The 22,384-nt window shown below is 38.7% G+C and overlaps 1 protein-coding gene across 2 annotated transcripts; it reads right to left on the bottom strand.

The window, feature by feature from the left end:
• Positions 1–2,567: 2,567 nt before the first annotated feature.
• LOC139442494 (ankyrin-1-like) lies at positions 2,568–21,437 on the bottom strand. 2 transcript variants are annotated; one of them, XM_071223306.1, is made up of 6 exons: positions 21,351–21,437; positions 16,185–16,337; positions 15,300–15,348; positions 12,403–12,513; positions 8,106–8,801; positions 2,568–7,365 (listed from the first exon to the last, which is right to left on the bottom strand). In XM_071223306.1, exons 2-6 carry the CDS (start codon positions 16,287–16,289, stop codon positions 6,449–6,451), a joined length of 1,878 nt encoding a protein of 625 aa, XP_071079407.1. In that variant the 5' UTR covers positions 16,290–16,337; positions 21,351–21,437; the 3' UTR covers positions 2,568–6,448. The 2 variants fall into 2 exon arrangements, with proteins under 2 accessions (XP_071079407.1, XP_071079406.1); XM_071223305.1 differs by lacking the exon at positions 21,351–21,437 and adding an exon at positions 20,915–21,027.
• Positions 21,438–22,384: the final 947 nt, after the last annotated feature.

Below are 22,384 nucleotides of genomic sequence, written 5' to 3'. Positions count from 1 at the left end.
CGAAGACCCAGGTTCGATTCCCGACATGGGTACATTGTGTGAAGCCCATTTCTGGTGTCCCCCGCCGTGATATTGCTGGAATATTGCTAAAAGCGGCATAAAACCATACTGACTCACTGTTCAACCCTCTCAAACTGCTGTTTGATGCCAAATAAGTAATTTAGACAATTATTGGTGTATTAACATTGGCAAAATTTAATGCTTAGACATGTCGTTACATATGCAAAGGTTACATCTGGTTTCTGGTTTCCTAATAAGAACAAATCTAGATGATATGCAACAAAATTGTCCCACATTACCGTATTCAACGTAATAAGCGCCCCACTCTATTGAGCTCCCATGGTGATATTTGCTAATATATTGGCAAGTGAACAATCCCAATAAGCGTCCCTTTTGTTTCATCAGTGTACGCAAAACTTACTTATTCGAGTGTAAAATGCACCTGTGAGTTATGCGCATCCTTAATTATGGGCAATTAAATCCTGGATAAATATATCACAAAAACATAGATATTTAAGTTAATAGCATTATTTGTAAGAGACATATATATCTAAAGTGGTAAAAAAATTAGAGCGGTCGTTTTCTGCGTTGGCCAAACCACAAACTGAACGATCTTTCAATTCTGTTTTTTTTTTTTCACCAAAATTATATTCCAATAAGCACCCCCTTTTTCTAATTTTGAGAGTACCCTGGGCACTTATTACGTCAAATATGGTAAGTCCAATTTGATAGCCAGCCAAAATGTTAAGGTCAAAGGTCAAATCACAATTTCTGCACAAACTGCTATGAGAGAGTTTAGGGTCCGAGGAGACATGATGGCTTCCAACAAAAGGAGCACAAATCTGACATTTATATTTTGTATGTTTTTTTGGTAAGATGAAGACTGAAGATGTATGATGTTATCAGCATCATACTGTTGTTGCAGTAGTTAATCGGATTGGTGTGATTGCGATAGTTGCATATTATTTTATGAACATGCTTCTCAAAGCTGAGGTATTCTGTGACTATAAAATGTTCTTATTCTGCAATGGTGCTTCATAATGGTGATCCTATTAAAATTATACAATCAAACACGTCTTTTGTTCTTCCTTTCTACAGGTCAGGTATAAATAGGATTCTTGGTTTGGTTGGTTTGTTGTTTAACGCTGCACTCAGCAATATTCCAGCCATATGACAGCGGTCTGTAAATAATCGAGTCTGGACCAGACAATCCAGTGAATGACATCACGCAATTGGGATCGATGACATGCATCAACCAAGTCAGCGAGCCTGACCACCCGATCCTGTAGTCGCCTTTTACGACAAGCATAGTAGCCTTTTACGGCAAGCGTGGGTTGCTGAAGACCTATTCTACCCTGGAATCTTCACGGGACCTAAAATTGGACTGTATGGGAGGCCATTCGGTATAAAAATACAAAGTGAAAATAAATGACTAAAGTACGTAATAATTGTGAAATGTTACGTGTAAAGAATAAATGTTACAAATAAAGCTCATTTGTTACATAAAAATAATCCATTCAACATACAAAACTATGCCAATGAACTCGCGAACAAAAGACATCGTATGTAAAGAAAGAACAAAGAGTGCTAAAGAATGTCAGTGCACAAAAAGGACAATAAACTGCTAAACAACTTTGACAATAAAGAACGCCAGGTGGCACTGCAATTTGTAATACATTCTGAGTTTAATCAGCTTGTTCCGCCGTGTATATGATAACTGCATGTCGAAGTGCTCAGTGTATTACGTCATTCCTCGTGCATTCAAAAGTGTTATATGATGCCGAGTTATACTAGTATTTCTGACGCACATTTTCATATGATCTGATAAGTGAACATTGCTGCCCTTGGTTGACCTCAGACTGTCATGACTATAATATTAAGAAGTGCTCAAAGTATTGTCATTTCTTGTCAAACGTGTGTGCATGTGTGTGTGTTCATTCAATCTAGACATGTTGCGTGTATGTATTGAGCGTTCAGTCATCGTCATGGGAAATGTAGCACGTTTTGATAATTATCATACACTCTGTAATCCGACATCTGTCTCATTAGTAACACTCATTCTACCATGAATTTGGAATTTACACGATTCTGATTGGTCAATCAGAGGCTATTAAATCACAATATACCCCCTCTCATTGAAAGAGCTGGTTTGATGGTCCCACACCGCGAAAGCTAATATTCATAGAATGGCACTTTTTTCACTTTGTTCATCACACGGAGGACCTGGCTTGCTTAATTCCCCTCAAGGGCGTGGTGTCCTTCACTTAGGGCGAAATGTGTCCCTGATTCCTAAGTCTGCCATGCTTGTTGGACAAACACCTTCTGGATGGGTAGGTGGGCGAGTTCGATTTTACGCCTCTTTTAGCAATATTCAAGCAAAATCACGGCGGGGGACACCAGAAATGGGCTTCACACATTGTACCCATGTCGGGAATTGAACCTGGGTCTTGGGTGGACGAGCTAACGCTTCAACCACTAGGCTACCCGACTGCCCCCCTTCTGGATGGTGCTTAATTGGACCTAGATCCGTGCTCGCTGTAATCACTACATACAAATAAACAAGACAGTTTTACATGATAAAGTTTATTTGATCATTAAACCCACAAAATATATTTATTGTGAAACAAGCAGACGGACAACACAATATCATAAATGGCAGACAGCAGACGTAAACACAAACAAAAAATGAGCAAAACTTTTACATTTCATCTTTCATATCGAAGTATTACAAGCACTTGCAGGTGTAGAATTCAACTTTTTAAAACCACCAAACCTGATCACAAAAAGAAAATATAATTCCAAACTAGCGCCATGATGCTCTGACAAATGATGTTTTCTTGTGAGGTTAATTTGCTTGGAAGGGTTTGACATAGAACCAAATCTCCTCTTCAATCTGAGAACTTTCCTTGTTCTCTGCTTGTGGATTGATTATAATTTATCATAAATACAATGGCATCACTTGACATGTTAAGCCTTGACTCTTGGTATACATCCAAGGAGAACATTTACTACCCAGGTACCCACCCACCTATTTCCCGACCCTACCCGGGTACCCACTGTTGGTCTCAAGAGATAGGTACAAAATGTCCGATTGGAAATAGTTTGACTATGGCCCTAGTCAAAATGTATTTAGATACACGTATAAATCGATCTGCTCATGCATACACTGACGTTGACTGAAGTTTTATCTTTATTCAAACATAAAAGTCTGGGTGCATAGTCAGAAAAAAATTTGCAAACATTCATGACTTGGAGTGCAACCATATAGTTCAAGATCATTTTTGTCATTGAACAACATATCACATGACCAACCACGGGTCCGGGTAGTTCTGTGGGTACCCGGGTCCTTCTCAGTACCCACCCGACCAGAGTACCCGAGTTACCCGTACCAGCTCTATCGGACACAGCAGAAAATGGAAGTGCAGAACAAGATGTACGTGGCTTAAATATAAACAGAGTTGGGCGAGAAAAGCCAAATGATATGGTTGCCACCAACCCTTATTTATGATGCGAACATATTTCATTTGTGATACTCAACGTTCATGACAAAACAAAGAGCACACAAGACAAAAATGAATACAAATCCATGCTCCATCGATTTTAAATCAACTAATTGGAACGACCACATTTGTCTGCTGGATAAAGACCAATAAAAAAGCAGAAGCTGAGAAATACACAAATATAGGGGAGCATTTTGACGCTGCACACATCTCCATATTGTGGGGCTCCATGTTCGTTCTACACTCAAATGAACTAACACTTCAGCGCCACGTCGTTGCACCATGAACCACGACTATGACAGCATGCACTGCACGTTTCATGGAGTACTTCCATCGTCAGTTATTGTGAGGACATATATACTTTATCATAAATAAATATATTATACAAAGAAAATGTAATAAATGTTTTGAGGGAATAAATGGAACACAAGGCAGGAGCAATTAACATTTCAATAGGGCTGAATGCTGAGCTATGATGGCAAAACATGCATTTCATGCACAAACTTTGAAACAACAACTGTTCCTAGGTTTTTAGTAAAGACAGAATAATTTGGGCAGCAAAAGTATGAAACTTGAGATATTTGTAACATTCAAGACATTGTTTATTTTATTAATTAATTTGTTTTTTTCTTGCCTTTTTGTGTGATGAAAGGAATTTATAAAAAGAATTAAGCTTTACTGTGAGAATCCTCTTAAAAACTCTTGGACACATTTTCCCCAAAAATACATTGGGACTCTCTGAGGACATATTTACTGTAGAGAAGTTAAAATTTATCAATTGTGAAGTAAATATTTTCAATTCATAATAGTTGCCATGGTTACAATGTGGAAGAAATCAAACTTTCCATGTATACCTTTCAGGAAGATTTATTCTACTCACCATGTTCACAGGTGAATTTTATTTGTTAAATCTCCCACTTTTATGTATTGGGCACTAAAATATTGATTAAGTTTTCTTGTCAGTAATGTATCAGATCAACATCTGCCATTTACACTGAAAAACATTCAACAGGAGGGGCCTTGACATTCAACAAGAGGAACCTTGACATTCAACAAATAACCAGCCTTCTAAACTCTTTTGAAGAAAATTAATGGTATCACAGACGTCTAGGAAATGTGTCTCCCATCTTGGTGTTTTATAACAAACACATCATAACATAATAAACATAATATATACTATGTTTTAGTTAACATAACACAATCATTGTACTGATCATAATACAAACATTGTACTGATCATAATACAAACATTGTACTGATCATAATACAAACAAGGTACTGATCATAATACAAACACTGTACTGATCATACTACAACAATTGTACTGATAATAATATTACCATTGTACTGATCATAACACTACCATTGTACTGATCATATTACCATTGTACTGACCATAATACAATCATTGTACTGACCATAATACAATCATTGTACTGACCATAATACAACCATTGTACTGATCTTAATATAACCATTGTATTGATCATAACACTACCATTGTACTGATCATAATACAATCATTGTACTGACCATAATACAAACATTGTACAGATCTTAATACATCATACAGATCATTATACAAACATTTACTAATTATGATACAACTGTCATGCTCAACATGATAATCCAACTGAAACTTAACTTGTGGGTTCACTGCAATCCAAGACATTGGGGTATGAGGACACTAGGTGTGGGACGAGTCCAAATATACTACCCCTCCCCATATAACCCAACCCTACCCTAAACCATCTTCCCGATTTTGGTGAGCGATTTTGATTGGACTATGCATAGACTCGTTAGTCCAGACAAAATGTAACTCCGTAAATCCAGCCTAGTTCGGCAAGGGTGGAAACTGGACTTTTATAGTCTGTTAACTCTCTTGCCTCGGGAAGATGTACATATACTTGCTCCTTGATCATACACCTGATGAAGAGATAAGTTTATACTCGGAAACATTGTGTTCCTCATAATAAAGAAGTTGACATCCTTAAATTTTCTCCCCTATGATAAACAAGCTTTCAAATGAGCACTTTTCAGTTTGAAAATAATAATCACAAGGAAAATATTAATCGTTAGGAATCCTCACATTTGTTTAGGAAGAGTGAGTTGGATTTTATGATGCTTTGAACAATAATCCAATGATAGTGATGCAACAACACACAGCAAATTGAGACTCTGAGACGCCCCCAACACCTGTTTCGGATTAGTCAAAATGTCAAGAATGTTCAACGCCAGATTATCCAGTACCAACAAACCAGGTTTTCATGTCAATATTTACCAGTTCATCTCTGCAATTAACAGTTCTTGCAGACAAACCTGAGAGAAAGAATTGACCGGCCACTAACGCACTTATGATTGATAAATTATGTATTAAAAGATGCCACATAATATATATAATACTCAATGTATTATCAAAATCAATTGGTAGCTTAACACAAAAAGCCTTAAAGAAAATCTTAAAGAAACAACTCCTTGATTATGATATGAGGTATATGAAGGTAGGCAAACTTCAAAAAAACATTATTTGTTAAAAAGCGGAAAAATACAGGATAAAGTGTATTTACTATGAATTAGATGTCGTTAACAAAATGAACTGAACAGAGCCAAACTAATATAAGCCTCACCAAATATTCTCACAAGTGTGCTACCATTCATTTTCCGATCACACTCTTTCAGTCGTATGGCCAATTTGCATTAAGTTGGCAGATGTGAATACCCTGCAATGCTTATCTCCCTAATGTACTACAAACAAGCTGACTACTGAGCAAGGTCGGAATGAAACAATCACAATGTAACAAACCACAATCACAAATGGAAACTGATACACATTCACCATCACTAGAGCATGGCTTCATTCAGAATTTCTTCAAAATTGCACTACTAGTTTGTTTTATCACAGCAAAGTCTATCTGGTTTTGAACACAACTCACATGGCCAGTTTCATATCAATTGTCAGCTGTAAGATCTTTCAGTTGAAGATAGTTCTTCAAAACTACAGGAATTTCCAACTGATTTGAACAGGTGTCGACATTGTTGCCAAAATATTGACGTAAAAATCGCCTGCATATTTTGACGAGTCTTGAGGGCGTGGTTTTATGGTAGTGAAGAAGGCTTCGGAATGCTTCCTCCTTGACCTCTTGCAGTGCGTCTGAGAGGATCCAGTTTTCGGCAGACATGTCATATCCTGCCGCAATCAATAACATGCCGACCTCCGGGAAATTACGATCAGCGGCCACCCAGAGAGGCGTCTTAACCTCCTTGTAGATGTAGAGAACATCGTCTGACTGATGGTGCTGGTTAATGCCTACACTTTTGACTTCCATATCTACATTTTTGCTCAGCAAAATCTTAATAATGTCCTTATTCCCACAGTAAGTTGCATTCCATAATGGTGTCACGTTGACCCGGTTCCTTACATTGGGATCGGCACCATTTTGGACGAGGATTCTCACGGCATTGACATCCGAGTTGTAGGATGCATAGTGTAAAGGGGTGTCTTGATCTTTGTCGGAATTGTTGACGTCACAACCGTAGGGTATCAATATGTCGATAATATCCGAATGACGTCCATGAGCAGCGAGGGAGAGGGGCGTGTTAAGATCAGCCGTCTTGGTATCAGATGGAGCTCTATGTTTCAACAGCAGGTTGACGGAGTTGACATGACCGTTCCAGGCTGCGATGTGAAGTGCGGTGTAGCCGTGTCTGTTGGTGGCGGCAATGTCTGCGCGATGTTTCAGCAGCAGCTCCAAGATCTCCCAGGAATCACTGTAAGCTGCAACCACCAGTGCAGGGAAACCGTCTTCAGGAATGTGGTTTGGATCGGCACCTCCCGTAAGTAGAAGATCAACTAACTCGGCCTCCTCTGGAGATAAAACAATGCATATATAATTGAAATTCATGCACACAATTCATGAGTTTTATGTTTAGTCTTAGATACTGATTACCAAAAAACATCATGAACACTCTGTTAATCAAAACAGTTATATTGAAAAACAAACAACCATTCCAGTTGCACTCCGTTAGATATCTTGGTTTGTTTGTTTTTTTGTTTAACGTCGCACTCAGCAATATTCCAGCTATATGACAGCAGTCTGTAAATAATCAAGTCTGGACTAGACAATCCTGTGATTGACATCATGAGCACTGATCCTTGCAATTGTGATACGATGACAAGTCAGAGAGCCTGACCACACGATCCCGTTAGTGGCCTCTTAGTGAGTGAGTGAGTTTGGTTTAACGCCGCTTTTAACAGTATTCCAGTTATAACGCGGCGTGTCAGCTTAATGTGGGAGGAAAGCCCGAATTGATGCAGGTCTCAGACGTTTACCACTTCGGTGAAACCCACGAGCACAGGTATGGTGCTGACAAACCTAGAAACAAAATCGGGGCGAACCGAGATTCGAACCCACATTCATAGGTTTCTGGCGTGTCCAAGGGATGCAACTCTGCACAGCGAATCACAGCGCTTTAGACGACTGGGCCACCCGCGCCCCCCAACAGATTTATGAACATATGTTGCATGAAATATCACTCAAAAATAACATCAGGATTCTTTGGTCATTTGAAACCACGAAACCAATAACTAGTTCTAATGCGACCAACCTCTGTACACAGCAAACTGCAAGGCCGTGTCCCCACGAGCATCCTTCACGTCCACACTGGCCTTCAGCTGCAGCAGAAGCTTGGCAATGTCCACAAACCCCAGTCGACAGGCATGCATGAGGGCTGTAGTCCCTCGGACATCCATGGCATCCGGACTTGCCCCTGCAAACATCAGCGCCTCAACGTATTCTACATTCTCCATCCTCGTAGCGACAATGAGTGCGCTCTCGCCTCGGAAGTTGGTGGTGTTGACATCAATGGTATCAGACTGCACCAGCATGTCAAAGATCTCCTTCTTCTTGTCGAGCATGGCTTCTATGAGAGGGGAGTGCTGCTCCATCTTGGACCGGATGTTGATGTTGACGCCCTGGGCCAGCAGGTACTGGGCGATGTGGATGTGGTTTTTCATGACGACCAGGAAGAGGGGAGTGTAGTGGAGCACTGGGGTCACGTAGTTGAAGCTGCAGTTCTGTTCCTGGAGGAACATCAGCATCTTCAGATTGCCCATCACGCTGGCCACGTGGGCGAGTGTCTTGCCGCACCTCCTCGGCATGGGGTGTTCGCTGCTCTGCAGACAGGAACATTTCCCTGTCTTGATCCACTCCAGTGGACGGGATAGACGGTCTGGAGCGGTGTCCTCGGCCCGGAGCGGGTGGCTCTCGAATGTCCGCACACAGTTACATCCAGGTCGGCAATCTGATTACAGATACAATAGAGTCAATTCATAACAGACACACTAGAGCCAATTCATAACAGACACAATAGAGTCAATTCATAACAGACACAATAGAGTCAATTCATAACAGACATAATAGAGTCAACATGGTCAATTCATAACAGACACAACAGAGTCAATTCATAACAAACACAATAGAACCAATTCATAACAGACACACTAGAGCCAAATTGTAACAGACACAATAGAACCAATTCATAACAGACACAACAGAGCCAATTCATAACAGACACAATAGAGCCGATTCATAAAGGACAAAATAGAGCCAATTCATAATAGCCACAATAGAGCCAATTCATAACAGACACAACAGAGCCAATTCATAACAGACACAATAGAGCCAATTCATAACAGACACAATAGAGTCAATTTATAACAGACACAATAGAGTCAATTTATAACAGACACAATAGAGTCAATTGATAAGAGACACACCAGACCCACTTCATAACAGACACAGTAGAGCGATTCATAACAGACACAATATAGCCAATTCATAACAGACACAATAGAGCCAATTCATAACGGACAAAATAGAGCCAATTCATAATAGCCACAATAGAGCCAATTCATAACAGACACAGAGTGATTCATAACAGACACATTAGAGCCAATTTATGACAGACACAACAGAGCCAATTTGTAACAGACACATTAGAGTCAATTCATAACAGACACACTAGACTCAATTCATAACAGACATAACAGAGCAATTAGTAACAGATACAATAGAGTCAATTCGTAACAGACACAATAGAGTCAATTCGTAACAGACACACTAGAGCCAATTCATAACAGACACACTTGAGCCAATTCATAACAGACACAGAGTGATTCATAACAGACACATTAGAGCCAATTCATAACAGACACACTTGAGCCAATTCATAACAGACACAGAGTGATTCATAACAGACACATTAGAGCCAATTCATAACAGATACACGAGAGCCAATTCATAACAGACACAAAAGAGCAATTTATAACAGACACAATAGAGCCAATTCATAACAGACCCAACAGAGCCAATTCATAACAGACACAAAAGAGCAATTTGTAACAGACAAACTAGCGCCAATTCATAACAGACACAATAGAGTCAATTCACTAGAGCCTATTGATAACAGACACACTAGAGTCAATTCATAAGACACAATGGAGCCTATTGATAACAGACACAATGAACCAAATCATAACAGACACAATAGAGTCAATTCACTAGAGCCTATTGATAACAGACACAATAGAGTCAATTCATAACAGACACAATGGAGCCTATTGATAACAGACACAATGAACCAAATCATAACAGACACAATAGAGTCAATTCACTAGAGCCTATTGATAACAGACACAATAGAGTCAATTCATAACAGACACAACAGAGCCAATTTGTAACAGACACACTAGCGCCAATTCATAACAGACACAACAGAGCCAATTTGTAACAGATACAATGGAGCCTATTGATAACAGACACAAGAGAGCCAATTCATAACGGACAAAATAGAGCCAATTCATAATAGCCACAATAGAGCCAATTCATAACAGACACAATAGAGCCAATTCATATCGGACAAAATAGAGCCAATTCAAAAAAGCCACAATAGAGCCAATTCATAACAGACACGACAGAGCCAATTCATAACAGATACAATAGAGCCAATTCAAAATAGCCACAATAGAGCCAATTCATAAGACACAATAGAGCCAATTCATAACAGACAGAATAGGGCCAATCCATAACAGACACATTAGAATCCATTCAATATTAACGACTGAATCTTCATTCCTAACATTCTCTATCAAGAACTCACTGAGCATCATTCAATCAAGAAGAGAGGGCTTCTTGCATTCACTAACTTGAGATGTCTTTTACACATGTTTTTTATTGGGACACAACTTCACGTACTGAAATGCACATATACCTATGTGAAAATGCTACCTAGCTAGAAGTGATCTTCTGATTTCAGGTGTTGGAGCATGCCGGATCTACCTGGCTGTAGTTGTGGAACACTGTACCCCAACCCCAGGATTGAATACTCAAGCTACTAACTAGGACTGGGATGGGTAACTTGGGTACTCGGGTCGGGTGGGTACTGAGGAGGACACGGGTACCCACAGGACTACCCAGACCCGTGGTTAGTCACGTGACAAATAGTGATAAAAACTCACTATAGCTCAGTGGTTACACTACAAGTCGCTAATGTTCGCATTTCTTTCTGACGATGCACACATTCCTTTTGAATTGTGTATGTTTGAGTAAAGACAAAGCTTCAGTCAACTTCAGTGAATGCATGATCTGATTGTTTGATACATGTATCTAAATAGCTTTAGTCAGGGCTGCGGTAAAACAATTACCAATCAGACATTTTGTTCCAACTCTTGAGACTTGCAGTGGGTACCCGGGTAGGGTCGGGAACCCGGGTCGTAAATTTGGACTTGTCCCTGCCCTACTACTTACCATTAATGATCGGTTCGTTGGCTCCAGAATAAGTCTAAACAAGCATATAGTTGTCAAAGTCATCTATATACCCCGCCCTTTTTAACACGTTATGGTCCCAAACCAGGTAACTGACCCAACTTTTCTCTTAGCCCATGTCAAAATAGCTGCAATGGAAATTCTAAAATAAACATTTCTAAAACTCCTTAATATCAAATGGCACTAGTTCAGTATGTGCTTTATAGACATGCAATGTTTGGCGAGGAAATATTTAACAGTTTAATTGTTATACTCCTTAAGTAAACCAATCCTATATTAAAACTTTAATCCAACTTGTTGTCATGGAAACATAAACAATAAAAAATTCTAAAAGTGCTATATATCAAAAGGCACCAGTTCAGTATGTGCCTGGTAGACATGCAAAGTTTTGTAAGAAAGTATCTAACGTTTTTTTAATTACGCTCTGGAAACGAACACCACCCCTGTAGAACCAACTTATTGCCATGGAAACGTGATTAATTTTTTTTTCTCTAAAATTCCTTAATAGCAAGAGGCACCAGTCCAGTATGTGTTTGATAGACATGCAAAGTTTCGTAGAGAAATATTTAACAGTTTCTGAGTTATGCTCTGGGAATGATTTCAGGACACACACACGCACACGCACACGCACACAAACACACGCACACACACACACACACACGCAAACATAGACGGAAACCATTTCTATATCTCCCGCCAACTTCGTTGGGGCGGGGAATAATAATCAGTAAACTATATTCAAGTAGTAGTCACTACATCCATCTGTTCCAGCATCACACCTCCACTCACTCATGATAAAACACTAGAGCAATGTCTCTACCTAGTGAGGGAGTTTATTGTCTTACACCGCACATATGATAGTGGCCTGTAAATAACCAAGTCTGGACCAGACAATCCAGAGATTGATATTGCAGGCAATGATCCACACCATCGGGGTACGATGACTCGTCATCAACCAAGTCACTGAGACTGACTACCATCTGTTACGTCCCCACTTACGACTAGCAGAGGCCGCTGGAAACCAATGGTTACCCGGAATCCCGACAGGGAATGTCTACCCAGCACTCCGAAAAACTTACCTATGAAAATGACCTGGTCCAAGATACACTTGTTTTCTGCCAGAAACGTGTAGTCCTCAGGACCGCCTCGCACGACACTCTCGTAGATGTCTGCTTGCAGTCTGCGAGTCTCTGCAACAACAACAACAACATCCACTTCTGTAGATCCTGACGACTGGAGCCGGACACTCTCATACAACCACTGCATACCACTTTTCTCTTTCTCTTAGAAATTGTTTTCACATATCAGGAGAGAATAATTAATTTCCAAATATTTTATTCCAAACAGTTTGTTAAATTAATTTTTGAAATATGCTTGTACATATTTTAATTAATATCATTAATTACTTTCGCAGAAGCACATCTTTCCATCAGACGTTGATGATTGCTACTATTAAGAATAAATAGAAATAAAACCTGCAATTAACATGGTTAATGGTCAATCGGTTATATATACAAAAGAAGAAGTATTCATTTAACGTAAGAAGCCTTGGAAATTGCTTTCCAGCAGATGTATGAAGTCCCTTGATACACACTCACTTAAAATAACTAGCACCTGTTGAATCGTTGGTACAGACGAGGTTTGGACATTCTGTTGAGAAAATAGCACGGTAAGAAACAGGGGGGAAGACTGTCTGGGGTCTGTTCCACAAACCGATCTTAGCGAAGACGATCATAAGTCCAATACATTACCATAGACTTAGGACAATCATGGCGCCAAAATGGCTTTGTGGAAAGGGTCCCAGATCCATAAGGCTACAAAAATAATAGTCTTGGTTCTCAGGCACTGCCCGCATCATTATAAAATCTGCCGCACGTTTCTTTTTTATTTCCATTGTCAAACAAAAAGATCCTTAAATATTCCTAACACAACCCGTCAGCGAAATGCTACAATACTTAAAAACAATGTGATTCAATACAGCGATGCAGTTACTTCCCTTTACATGCGCACTGCTTTAATGCGCATCTTGTGATATGGTCTTGGCAGCAATAGGAGTTTGTGTGAATATATGCAGAGATTAAGATTACATGTGTATTTGTCTAATGAAATATGCCGGAAATAGCAATCAGCTGTTACACACCTTCTTCCCTATCTAGGGGTGATTTAGTTTAAAACATACAGTGTTCCCTCGCTATTGCGCCCTCCAATATAGCGCTAACTCGATTAAAGAGATAGTAACGCATGGCACCTACAAATTAACTTACAATTTTAATAAACTCAAGTTCTACACTGTACTTAATGTCATGGCCAATAACATAACTGAAAAGAAATTTCAATTGCGTGATAGGAAAACTGAAGACATTTAAAATCTGTAACGACTAATGTTTGTTTCAAGGCGAGTTCATGTGATTTGCCGATCAATTGACATTTCGTACACAATATAGTGGAAATAAATGTAAACAAAATCTTGGATAAAAGTAACATACACAATACACATACACAGATACACTATGAACACTTTTATAGCCAGATAGTGTAATAACAGGACTAACATGCGTACTTCAGTATAGATTTGTTGACATGCTTCTTCCGGTGTTATGTGCTCGCAATAATGTCTCCGCGTTGTAAAATAAAATCAATATATGCGTGTATTATGCACACACTAGTGGTCAAATGGTAGTCCAATAGTGTATTGTAGTATTCCCTTAGGGAGACCGCTTCTCAGGTTGATTGAACTGTTTATTTGGTTACGTACCAGTTTCAACAACAACGACAAAAAGACACCACCCGCTGGCACTATTTTTTCAAAAGCCATTGCCTGAGAACCAATTCTTTTATTTTATAAAGCCTAACATTCAGGGTAGGTGATTGAGGAATCCCTTTTTACTAGAGTCCCACAGAAAACCTGAAGCTTTATGTCGTAACTGAGTCCTTATTTTAGCATTCAAAACTGTTGATATGAATATTATAGGCATATTTCTACATGAAAGATGTAAAATTAATAGATCCATACCAATTTAATCATGTGACTATTACCATGTGTGATGTGGATGTCTTGAGAACATGTTGAGATTAACATTTTCTCCTTTCATTCTACCAATTTAATTATATTTGACAGCAGCAAAAGCTAATAATATATTTAGAAACAAAGCACTTCTTTCTCAATTTTGCTCCATTTACAGTTCCAAATAATGCTCTCATCAAATGTAGGTAATGTAATATTAAAGGTACAAACTTCAGAGAAATGAGATCTTGAAATTTGTCACAAAATCGCACAGAGCTGTTAACATATGGTTAAGCCCTAAAAGTTGATGTACATGTTCTCTGATAAAAAAATATGATATTTGAGTACACTTATATCCAGCACCATAATTTCTTTTGTGGTTATAACTGAAAAAATAACTGGCCAAACTTCTCAAAATATTAAACTCAAGCATGTCAATATGTAAAGACATGACACTGCACATTAAACATTTAGGCTGTTTCTTAACAGGAGAGCTAAGTTAACAGTACTTCAAGTAGATTTGAGGGCACTGAATTAACACTTCCAAATTCAAATTCCAAATCTATTACCAAGAAATCCACAGTTCACTTAATTCTAAATTAAACAGATTGTTATCTCCTAATTAATGTATTCCCGTAAAAAAAAGAATATTAACTGTTGCTATGGTTACAGGTGTTTCATAACACGTCAATATGTTTCTCGTAGGTTTCACACCACTTACCAACACTTGCGATTTACATTTTGAACAATGAAGCTACAATTTCCTCTAATCAAATGCTAATTACACTTAAAATTATGCTAAAAATTAAAATGCTATTCAGACATGATGGAACTGTGATAGATTCAGTTCATGTCACTGACACGATATCCTGCAATACTTGAAGCACAATGGGTTCTCTCAACATCCTAATATTGTCCTACAACTAATCACAAAAAGAAAAGAAGATATTAACAGAAAATAAATTGATTTACCTTCCGATACAACCAACGTATCTATTTTTCGGTCATCTTCCACAAAGTTCTGAAAGGAATAACAGTAAACATAATGTAAAATGCTCTAAAACATTACAAGTACATGTGCACCTAAGGAATTCTAGCAAACAACTTTGAGAGAATTCTGGTATCGCTTGTCACATTGACCTCTTAATAGTCTTAGGAGCAACACGTGTGTACACAGGAGCAAAATCAGTTTCATCGTCATGACCTGCACATGCACAATCTGCGTCCACCCTCTCTACATGTAACCCACCAAATATGTTTGCCCAAATTCTGTGCACCGCCTACTTGTCTCAAAAGTGTTTTGTGAGTTTGTTTAACTTGTCCCGGATTACCGGTTGTCAATTTCTTTCAGAGTGTAAACAATAAGTAACATGTGAAGACATGATCAAAAAACACCTCAAAACAGATAAGATATATACAACATTACCTCACTCACACAAAAGCTAATGACCCCTAACATGAGTGAGTGAGTATGGTTTTACGCCGCTTTTAGCAATATTCCCGCAATTTCAGGGCAGGGGACAGCAGAAATGGGCTCCCCTCACACTAAGAAACTAAGAACATATAATCTTAACATATTCATGTAATATTTGCAATCTCTAACTTCTGAGTGAGTGAGTGAATGTTGTTTTACGCCCCATTTTTCAAAATACCAGCTATACCACAACAGTCTGTAAAAATCTCTGAGTCTGGGCTGGGTAAATGGTCGATACCATGAGCAACAATTAATTCCTAGAAATAGAAGACATCCATCAGCCAGACCACACTTGTGACCACCTAATCCTCAGTTTAGCTGGCTCGGAAATTCTAAAGTAACACATCCTATCTTGTAACTATGGTAACCAGAAACTGATTTACCTCAAGCCTCGACTGTAGGTATCTGGCAGACATTCCAAAACGTTGCAGCATAACTGCCAAACCCGCGTCGTCATCCGAATCCGAGTCAAGGAAGTCAGGATCCATGATGTTAGGACTGCATTGGAAGAGGTTGTCATGTACTGGATTGATCACCTGAAAGAAACAAGCAACAATCAAAAAATTTCGTCAATTCGTTGGGTTCATTTTGAAACATTTTCATCATTACATAACATAACAAGCATGAAATACTCATATCCCTCGCCAATATGACGTGTACTTTTATGTGCAAGGGAAGGAATATTGTACATTTCTCAAAATCTGCTACTACCGCCATTTTCAGTCTTAGTCAAAGTAGTTGCAAAGGAAACTCAAAAATTATATTTTTAAAATAATCCAAAACTATCAAAAGGTAACAGTTCACCACTAGTCCTATCTATGTGCCAAGTTTGATTAAGATATGTGTCATGGTTTTTGAGTTCTGCTCCGGAAACGAAACATGATGGACGGATACATCAACCAAGTCAGCGAGCCTGACCACCCGATCACGTTAGTAGCCTTTTACGATGAGCAGTCGCCTTTTTATGGCAAGAATGGGTTGCTGACCTATTCTAACCCTGATCTTCACGGGTCCGGTGGTGTATCTAACTTATACACAAGAACAATTCAATAGATCACAGAATGTGTAAACATATCTCTACGTTATACAATCACCATTCAATTATAACAAGATACAGTCTAAGTGTTTTCACCATCTAAAACATAATGTTGACTACCTACACTCACACACCTCCCACTTGAACTTGTATCCAAGTATGATAACAAGCCTGTGCTAATAATAGCATCACACTCGAAGTCCACAAACAGCCCATTGATCATGAAGAATGAATGACCTCATTAATTATCAATACCTTTGGTCTGATTAGTTGATAACAGAGAACGCTAATTAATTGAATCTACATTCTATAGACTAGGGAGCATACCAATATGTGGACTCAAGCCTACTACATTTTACAATACATTTTACAATGACTCAAGACACTGGTTAGAGTTATATACTCCTTTAATAATTCAAGTTCTACCACACACGTTGTTGATTGAGGGAGGAACCACCAGCTGATAATGCATGTCCTACTGTACTGCATCTTCCCGAGGCAAGAGACTTAACTGACTTCAAAAGTCCAGTTACCACCCTTGCCGAACTAGGCTGGAATTACTGGGCTCAATCGTAGCGCCATCAGTGGCTATTACCAGTTATGTCCCTTCTAAGCCTAAAAACATAAAAGGATTTGGAAAATATCTGCTGAAAACGAGTTGGCGGTGCACATGCTTTGCAAATCCTGCAATCGATCGAAATCTGCATGACAGTTTACGAACCGGATTTCGATTTCGGTGTGTGATTTTGATTGGAGTGAGTGAATTTGGTTTTACGCCGCTTTTAGCAATATTCCAGCAATATCACGGCGGGGGACACCAGAAATGGGCTTCACACATTGTACCCATGTTGGGAATCGAACCCGGGTCTTCGGCGTGACGAGCGAACGCTTTAACCACTACGCTACCCGACCGCCCCGATTTTGATTGGACTATGCATAGACTCGTTAGACCAGACAAAATGTAACTCCATAATACCAGGCTAGTTCAGATAGGGTGGAAACTGGACTTTTATAGTAAGTTAACTCTCTTGCCTGGGGAAGATGACTGTACTGCGGTCAGCTGTTGGTCATTCCTGTTTATCAAACATGTAAGGTTATTTCAGTTTGTATTATCGAATCCTGTCAGAGTCTGCGACAGCTGCGAACAGTATTTCAGTTACCGTATTCTCCGTAATAAGCGCAGGGGGCTCTTATTAGAATATTATTTTGGTAAAAAAAAACAGGGTTGAAAGATAAATTTTGTGGTTAATGCTGACAGCCTGAAATGTTTATATACGAGAGATACATTTTTCCAGAATTTAATTGCTCATAATTAAGGGTGCATATAACACACGAGTGCGTATTATACGCTAATAAATAAGCTTTGTGTACATTGATCAATCGGAAGGGGTGCTAATAGGTATTGTTCACTAGCCAATATATTAGCAAATATTGCCTATTAGTGAGTGAGTGAGTGAGTGAGTATGGTTTCACACCGCTTTTAGCAATATTCCAGCAATATCACGGCGGGGGACACCGGAAATGGGCTTCACACATTGTACCCATGTCGGGAATCGAACCCGGTTCTTCTGCGTGACGAGCGAACGCTTTAACCACTAGGCTACCCGACCGCCCCTGGGCGCTTATTAGAGCGGATATACATGGATATAATAATCATACACATCTGAAAGTATCACTTATCATACATATATTATTATTATATCCATGTGTAAGTTGCATTATCATCTATGAAAGGCCGTACATGATGTTACCAAGCATATGAAAAGTTTGTGTATTATCAGATTATAGTTTAGGTCTACCATCTTCAGTATTGATAAAATACATGGACCAAGAGAACGACTTTGTCCAGCTTTTACATATATACAAAAGTCATAGACAGGCAAATTTGGGATTCAAACTAATGATCGTAGGATTTGGGCAAACCTACTTTTGGGCCCGAACATTTTGGCACTTTACATGATGGGGTCTGTTATTGCTCAGCTGCTCATTAATCAGGTTTGATGTAACGAATACGTGATTCAACTGGGCTTATATGTGATATATTTGTTACCCAATACATAATGATACACAGACATGAAAACTGTAACATCTGAAGAGATAGGTTGGTCATTCAAAACATGTATCATTAAAGGGGCACTGATCTAACGCAATTCCCCGGGACTGGTTGTTGCCTTTGTTATTGTTTTTTCCCAGTGAGTACCCGGATGTATAGCAGAAATCTAGACTAGTTCGCGACCTCTGCTGCGCCATTCGTAAGCGCATTAGTCACTTTTATAGGTAGTAATAAGGGCGTATGGTCACATTGATCAACAAAATGAAATACAGTTTTCGAGATAATAAGGAAATGTAGGTATCTTTGTGGGTAGTGTCAAAATGACTGAAATATTTACACATTTTATAAATTGCCTGGGAGAATTACATTTTACAAATTGACGGTAATATATACACGCTTACAAAGGAAAAGACCTGTGAAAACAACGTCTATCGCGCATTGAACATGTTGAAGAATTTCCCAACCAAGACGAAGAGAAACAAGAACGAATCGGTTCAAATGAAGGAAAACAAAATGCAAATACCATAATTACAACCTACAAAATTTATGTGTATAAATTTTAGGCAGCTTCCTTGTTCGAGGAATGTATTCGTGAATATCCACACAAAGGAACAATATCCCACTCGTCTGCAGCTGTACAAAGAAACTTATTCGATGTCACGTGTCTCTGTAACAATCAAATATTTTAAAAGATCTATATCATTTCGGGATATTATATAACCCGTGTTCGTTTCTCAACTGATCACTTGTATTGTTTCAGGTGTTTCACATAGGTATCAAGTCTCAAGGGTCGGCTGAGAAAGCCCACTTGACAACTATTTTCATAACGTCCACGGTTCCTAAAAAATCCATTGAGTGATAGATAACAATGATCAATCAATCAACGTATTATCAGTTAACCCTTTGAACAAAGTATGTTGTTTTTACATCGGCACTTCACGCCATGATATTAGTGTATTCCCTTTGTTTTAGTAAACCTAGACTTGTAAACACTCACTTTTGACATATCCACTGTGCAAGATAACAGTGATTAATCAATCAACGTATTTTCTGTTAATCCTTTGATGACTAGGAACAATCCGTTGATTTTCAAAAAATGTAAATCAACTGATCATTCACCTCTTGCTGGTCTGCCACGTGCATATTACATAACACACATTTCACCTCACTTCAAACCTGGGTTTAGATTGAATAATTACCCCGGACACAATAAAAGGTCAGGTAATCTAAGTGGTGCTACCACTAATTGTACCTGTAATAAATTCATTAACTGAGCATCAAGTGAATGACGACAAATAAACAAGTGTAGGGTTATACGAGAAAACATGGATGACAACAAGGGAGTAGTAGTCGTATTATCGACGCAATCCGAAAATGCTTTCACTGCATGGATCCTTTTTTTCAGTATTAAACTATAACCATCTGGGGTATTTCCAAATCCGATGAGCTCCGCCTTTCTTTTTTGTCTGTTTGTTTAAGCTGAAGAAATTAATTTACATGCGCCCTTTGTCGAAATCTTTATAGATCACAGTTAACCAATCAGTGTTAATGCAAAAATTCATAAAACAAATATTGCCTCCGGCCTCTAAGTGTATTTAGCTGTCCTTGCAGACGGTAGCCCAGTCTCTGGTCATGCTCAGTTGCATTGCGTATCTTCCGGGTACTCACGGGGGAAAAAACAATAACAAAGGCAACAACCAGTCCGGGGAATTGCGTTAGTTCAGTGCCCCTTTAACAATCAGAAGTATTGTAGTCTAGATACTAAATGAATCCTAATCTCTCCTTTCAAAACTAATTCCTTCAGTTCACATCAATAACACAGGTCAGTGTGGGATTAATATAAAAATACATGTCAGTTGTGGACTTACCATGCAGATGTCTGAAACTGAAACAATTAAGCCTAATAATTGTCTGGTTCTTATCTATTCAAAATGAATCATAAACATAGATTCTATGTCAACACACAGAATCTATAGATAAATGTAATATTTTAAAATGTTTTTAAAAATCAACGACATAATTACCAGGGCACTTGTCATGTCGGGCCTCGTCTATCGTTTACGGTAGCAATAATCCAACTTATTTCGACTCCTAAAAAAGTCTAGTAGGCCTAACTATCTCCTAACAGATCAGCTACGTAAACTACTAAATTCTGGAAAATCAAACAATTTATATACGTTGGGCAAGATCACATGGTATATATCTAGTCCAAACCAGAATAAGTCTTGGAATACCTAGTTCATTCCAGCTGTCCCCAGAATTGCGACTATCTAGACCTTATCTAATCGTTTGCCGTCGGCATAAAACCCAACTTGTCAAGGTTTGTGGGTTGTTTGTTTACAGTAGGCCTAACGATAGGTGGGCTTGGCCTCCTAGGTCACTATAGCTTCTGTTTCCCGACTGACAGGATCATTTTCTACATTTCTCTGATGAAACAGTTTTCTACAAAACTACACTTACCTGTGATTTTGTGCCTAAGTAGATCTTGAACAATTGCAGTGTTTATTACGATAGTCTAGTATCACAGCTTTGACAGGGTCTAAGCCAACTTCCTATTTGTTGGACATGTACGCATGCGCGTCGATACAAGTCGATTCAATGGGAACCTACTCGTGTTACTTTCTCAAACCAACCAACCAACTGCCAACTGAATAAAACAAGTTGCTTCCAAAAACTGTCAAACCCGGACGCTTAATTCAGGAGAGATCGGTCGAGGATCACACTGATTCCTGTTTGTGCTTTTGATCGAAAACGATCGTCGTAGAAAATATAATAAATATATCCATCCGTCGATATACAATAGACCAAGTGTAGTATATGTTTTCTCAAAAAGTAGATTGACCTGAGTTTTCTATCACACTATCTATAGAATATTTAAATATTTGACTTAAATATATTTTAAACAAGTAAATTCTTTGTAGAATATGTGTTGTCACATTACAACTTTTATTTTAAATTAATCAACATAATGTACTTAATAGGACCATACGACCATACGATCATATATTCTAAAAAAAATAAGGTCTGGGTGTCGTTGTATGAAGCGATATACGGCAGTTGTTTTGTACAACGGCACCCATGCAGGATTGTGGTTTTATATATATATTTATAACTAATATACGACAATTTTACCCCCACCCCCACTCCTCCCCCCCCCCCTCTCTCTCTCTCTCTCTCTCTCTCTCTCTCTCTCTCTCTCTCTCTCTCTCTCTCTCTCTCTCTCTCTCTCTCTCTCTACCCCCGAGGACAGATTATATACAACTTATCTAACCTTCTCCAAATTTTCTTTTGTTATCATTATATTTTAGGCAAATTATGAAATTATGCACTTTTTGACTTACTTTTGGCCAAAATCTCGTTTCCCAGTGCCACACAAATACGGTTAACTAATCTTATAAGAGATAGCCCATATGTCCCCAGTGCGTGGCGCACCCACAGCTTCCGTTATGTCCAGTACAGCAAAACAAACCACGCAGAGTTGGGCCAACTGATTG

Source organism: Haliotis cracherodii, unplaced genomic scaffold (assembly GCF_022045235.1).
Source record: "Haliotis cracherodii isolate W230 unplaced genomic scaffold, xgHalCrac1.p SCAF_5, whole genome shotgun sequence".
Classification (NCBI taxonomy): domain Eukaryota; kingdom Metazoa; phylum Mollusca; class Gastropoda; order Lepetellida; family Haliotidae; genus Haliotis; species Haliotis cracherodii.
This window is presented reverse-complemented; position numbering and strand designations above follow the sequence as displayed.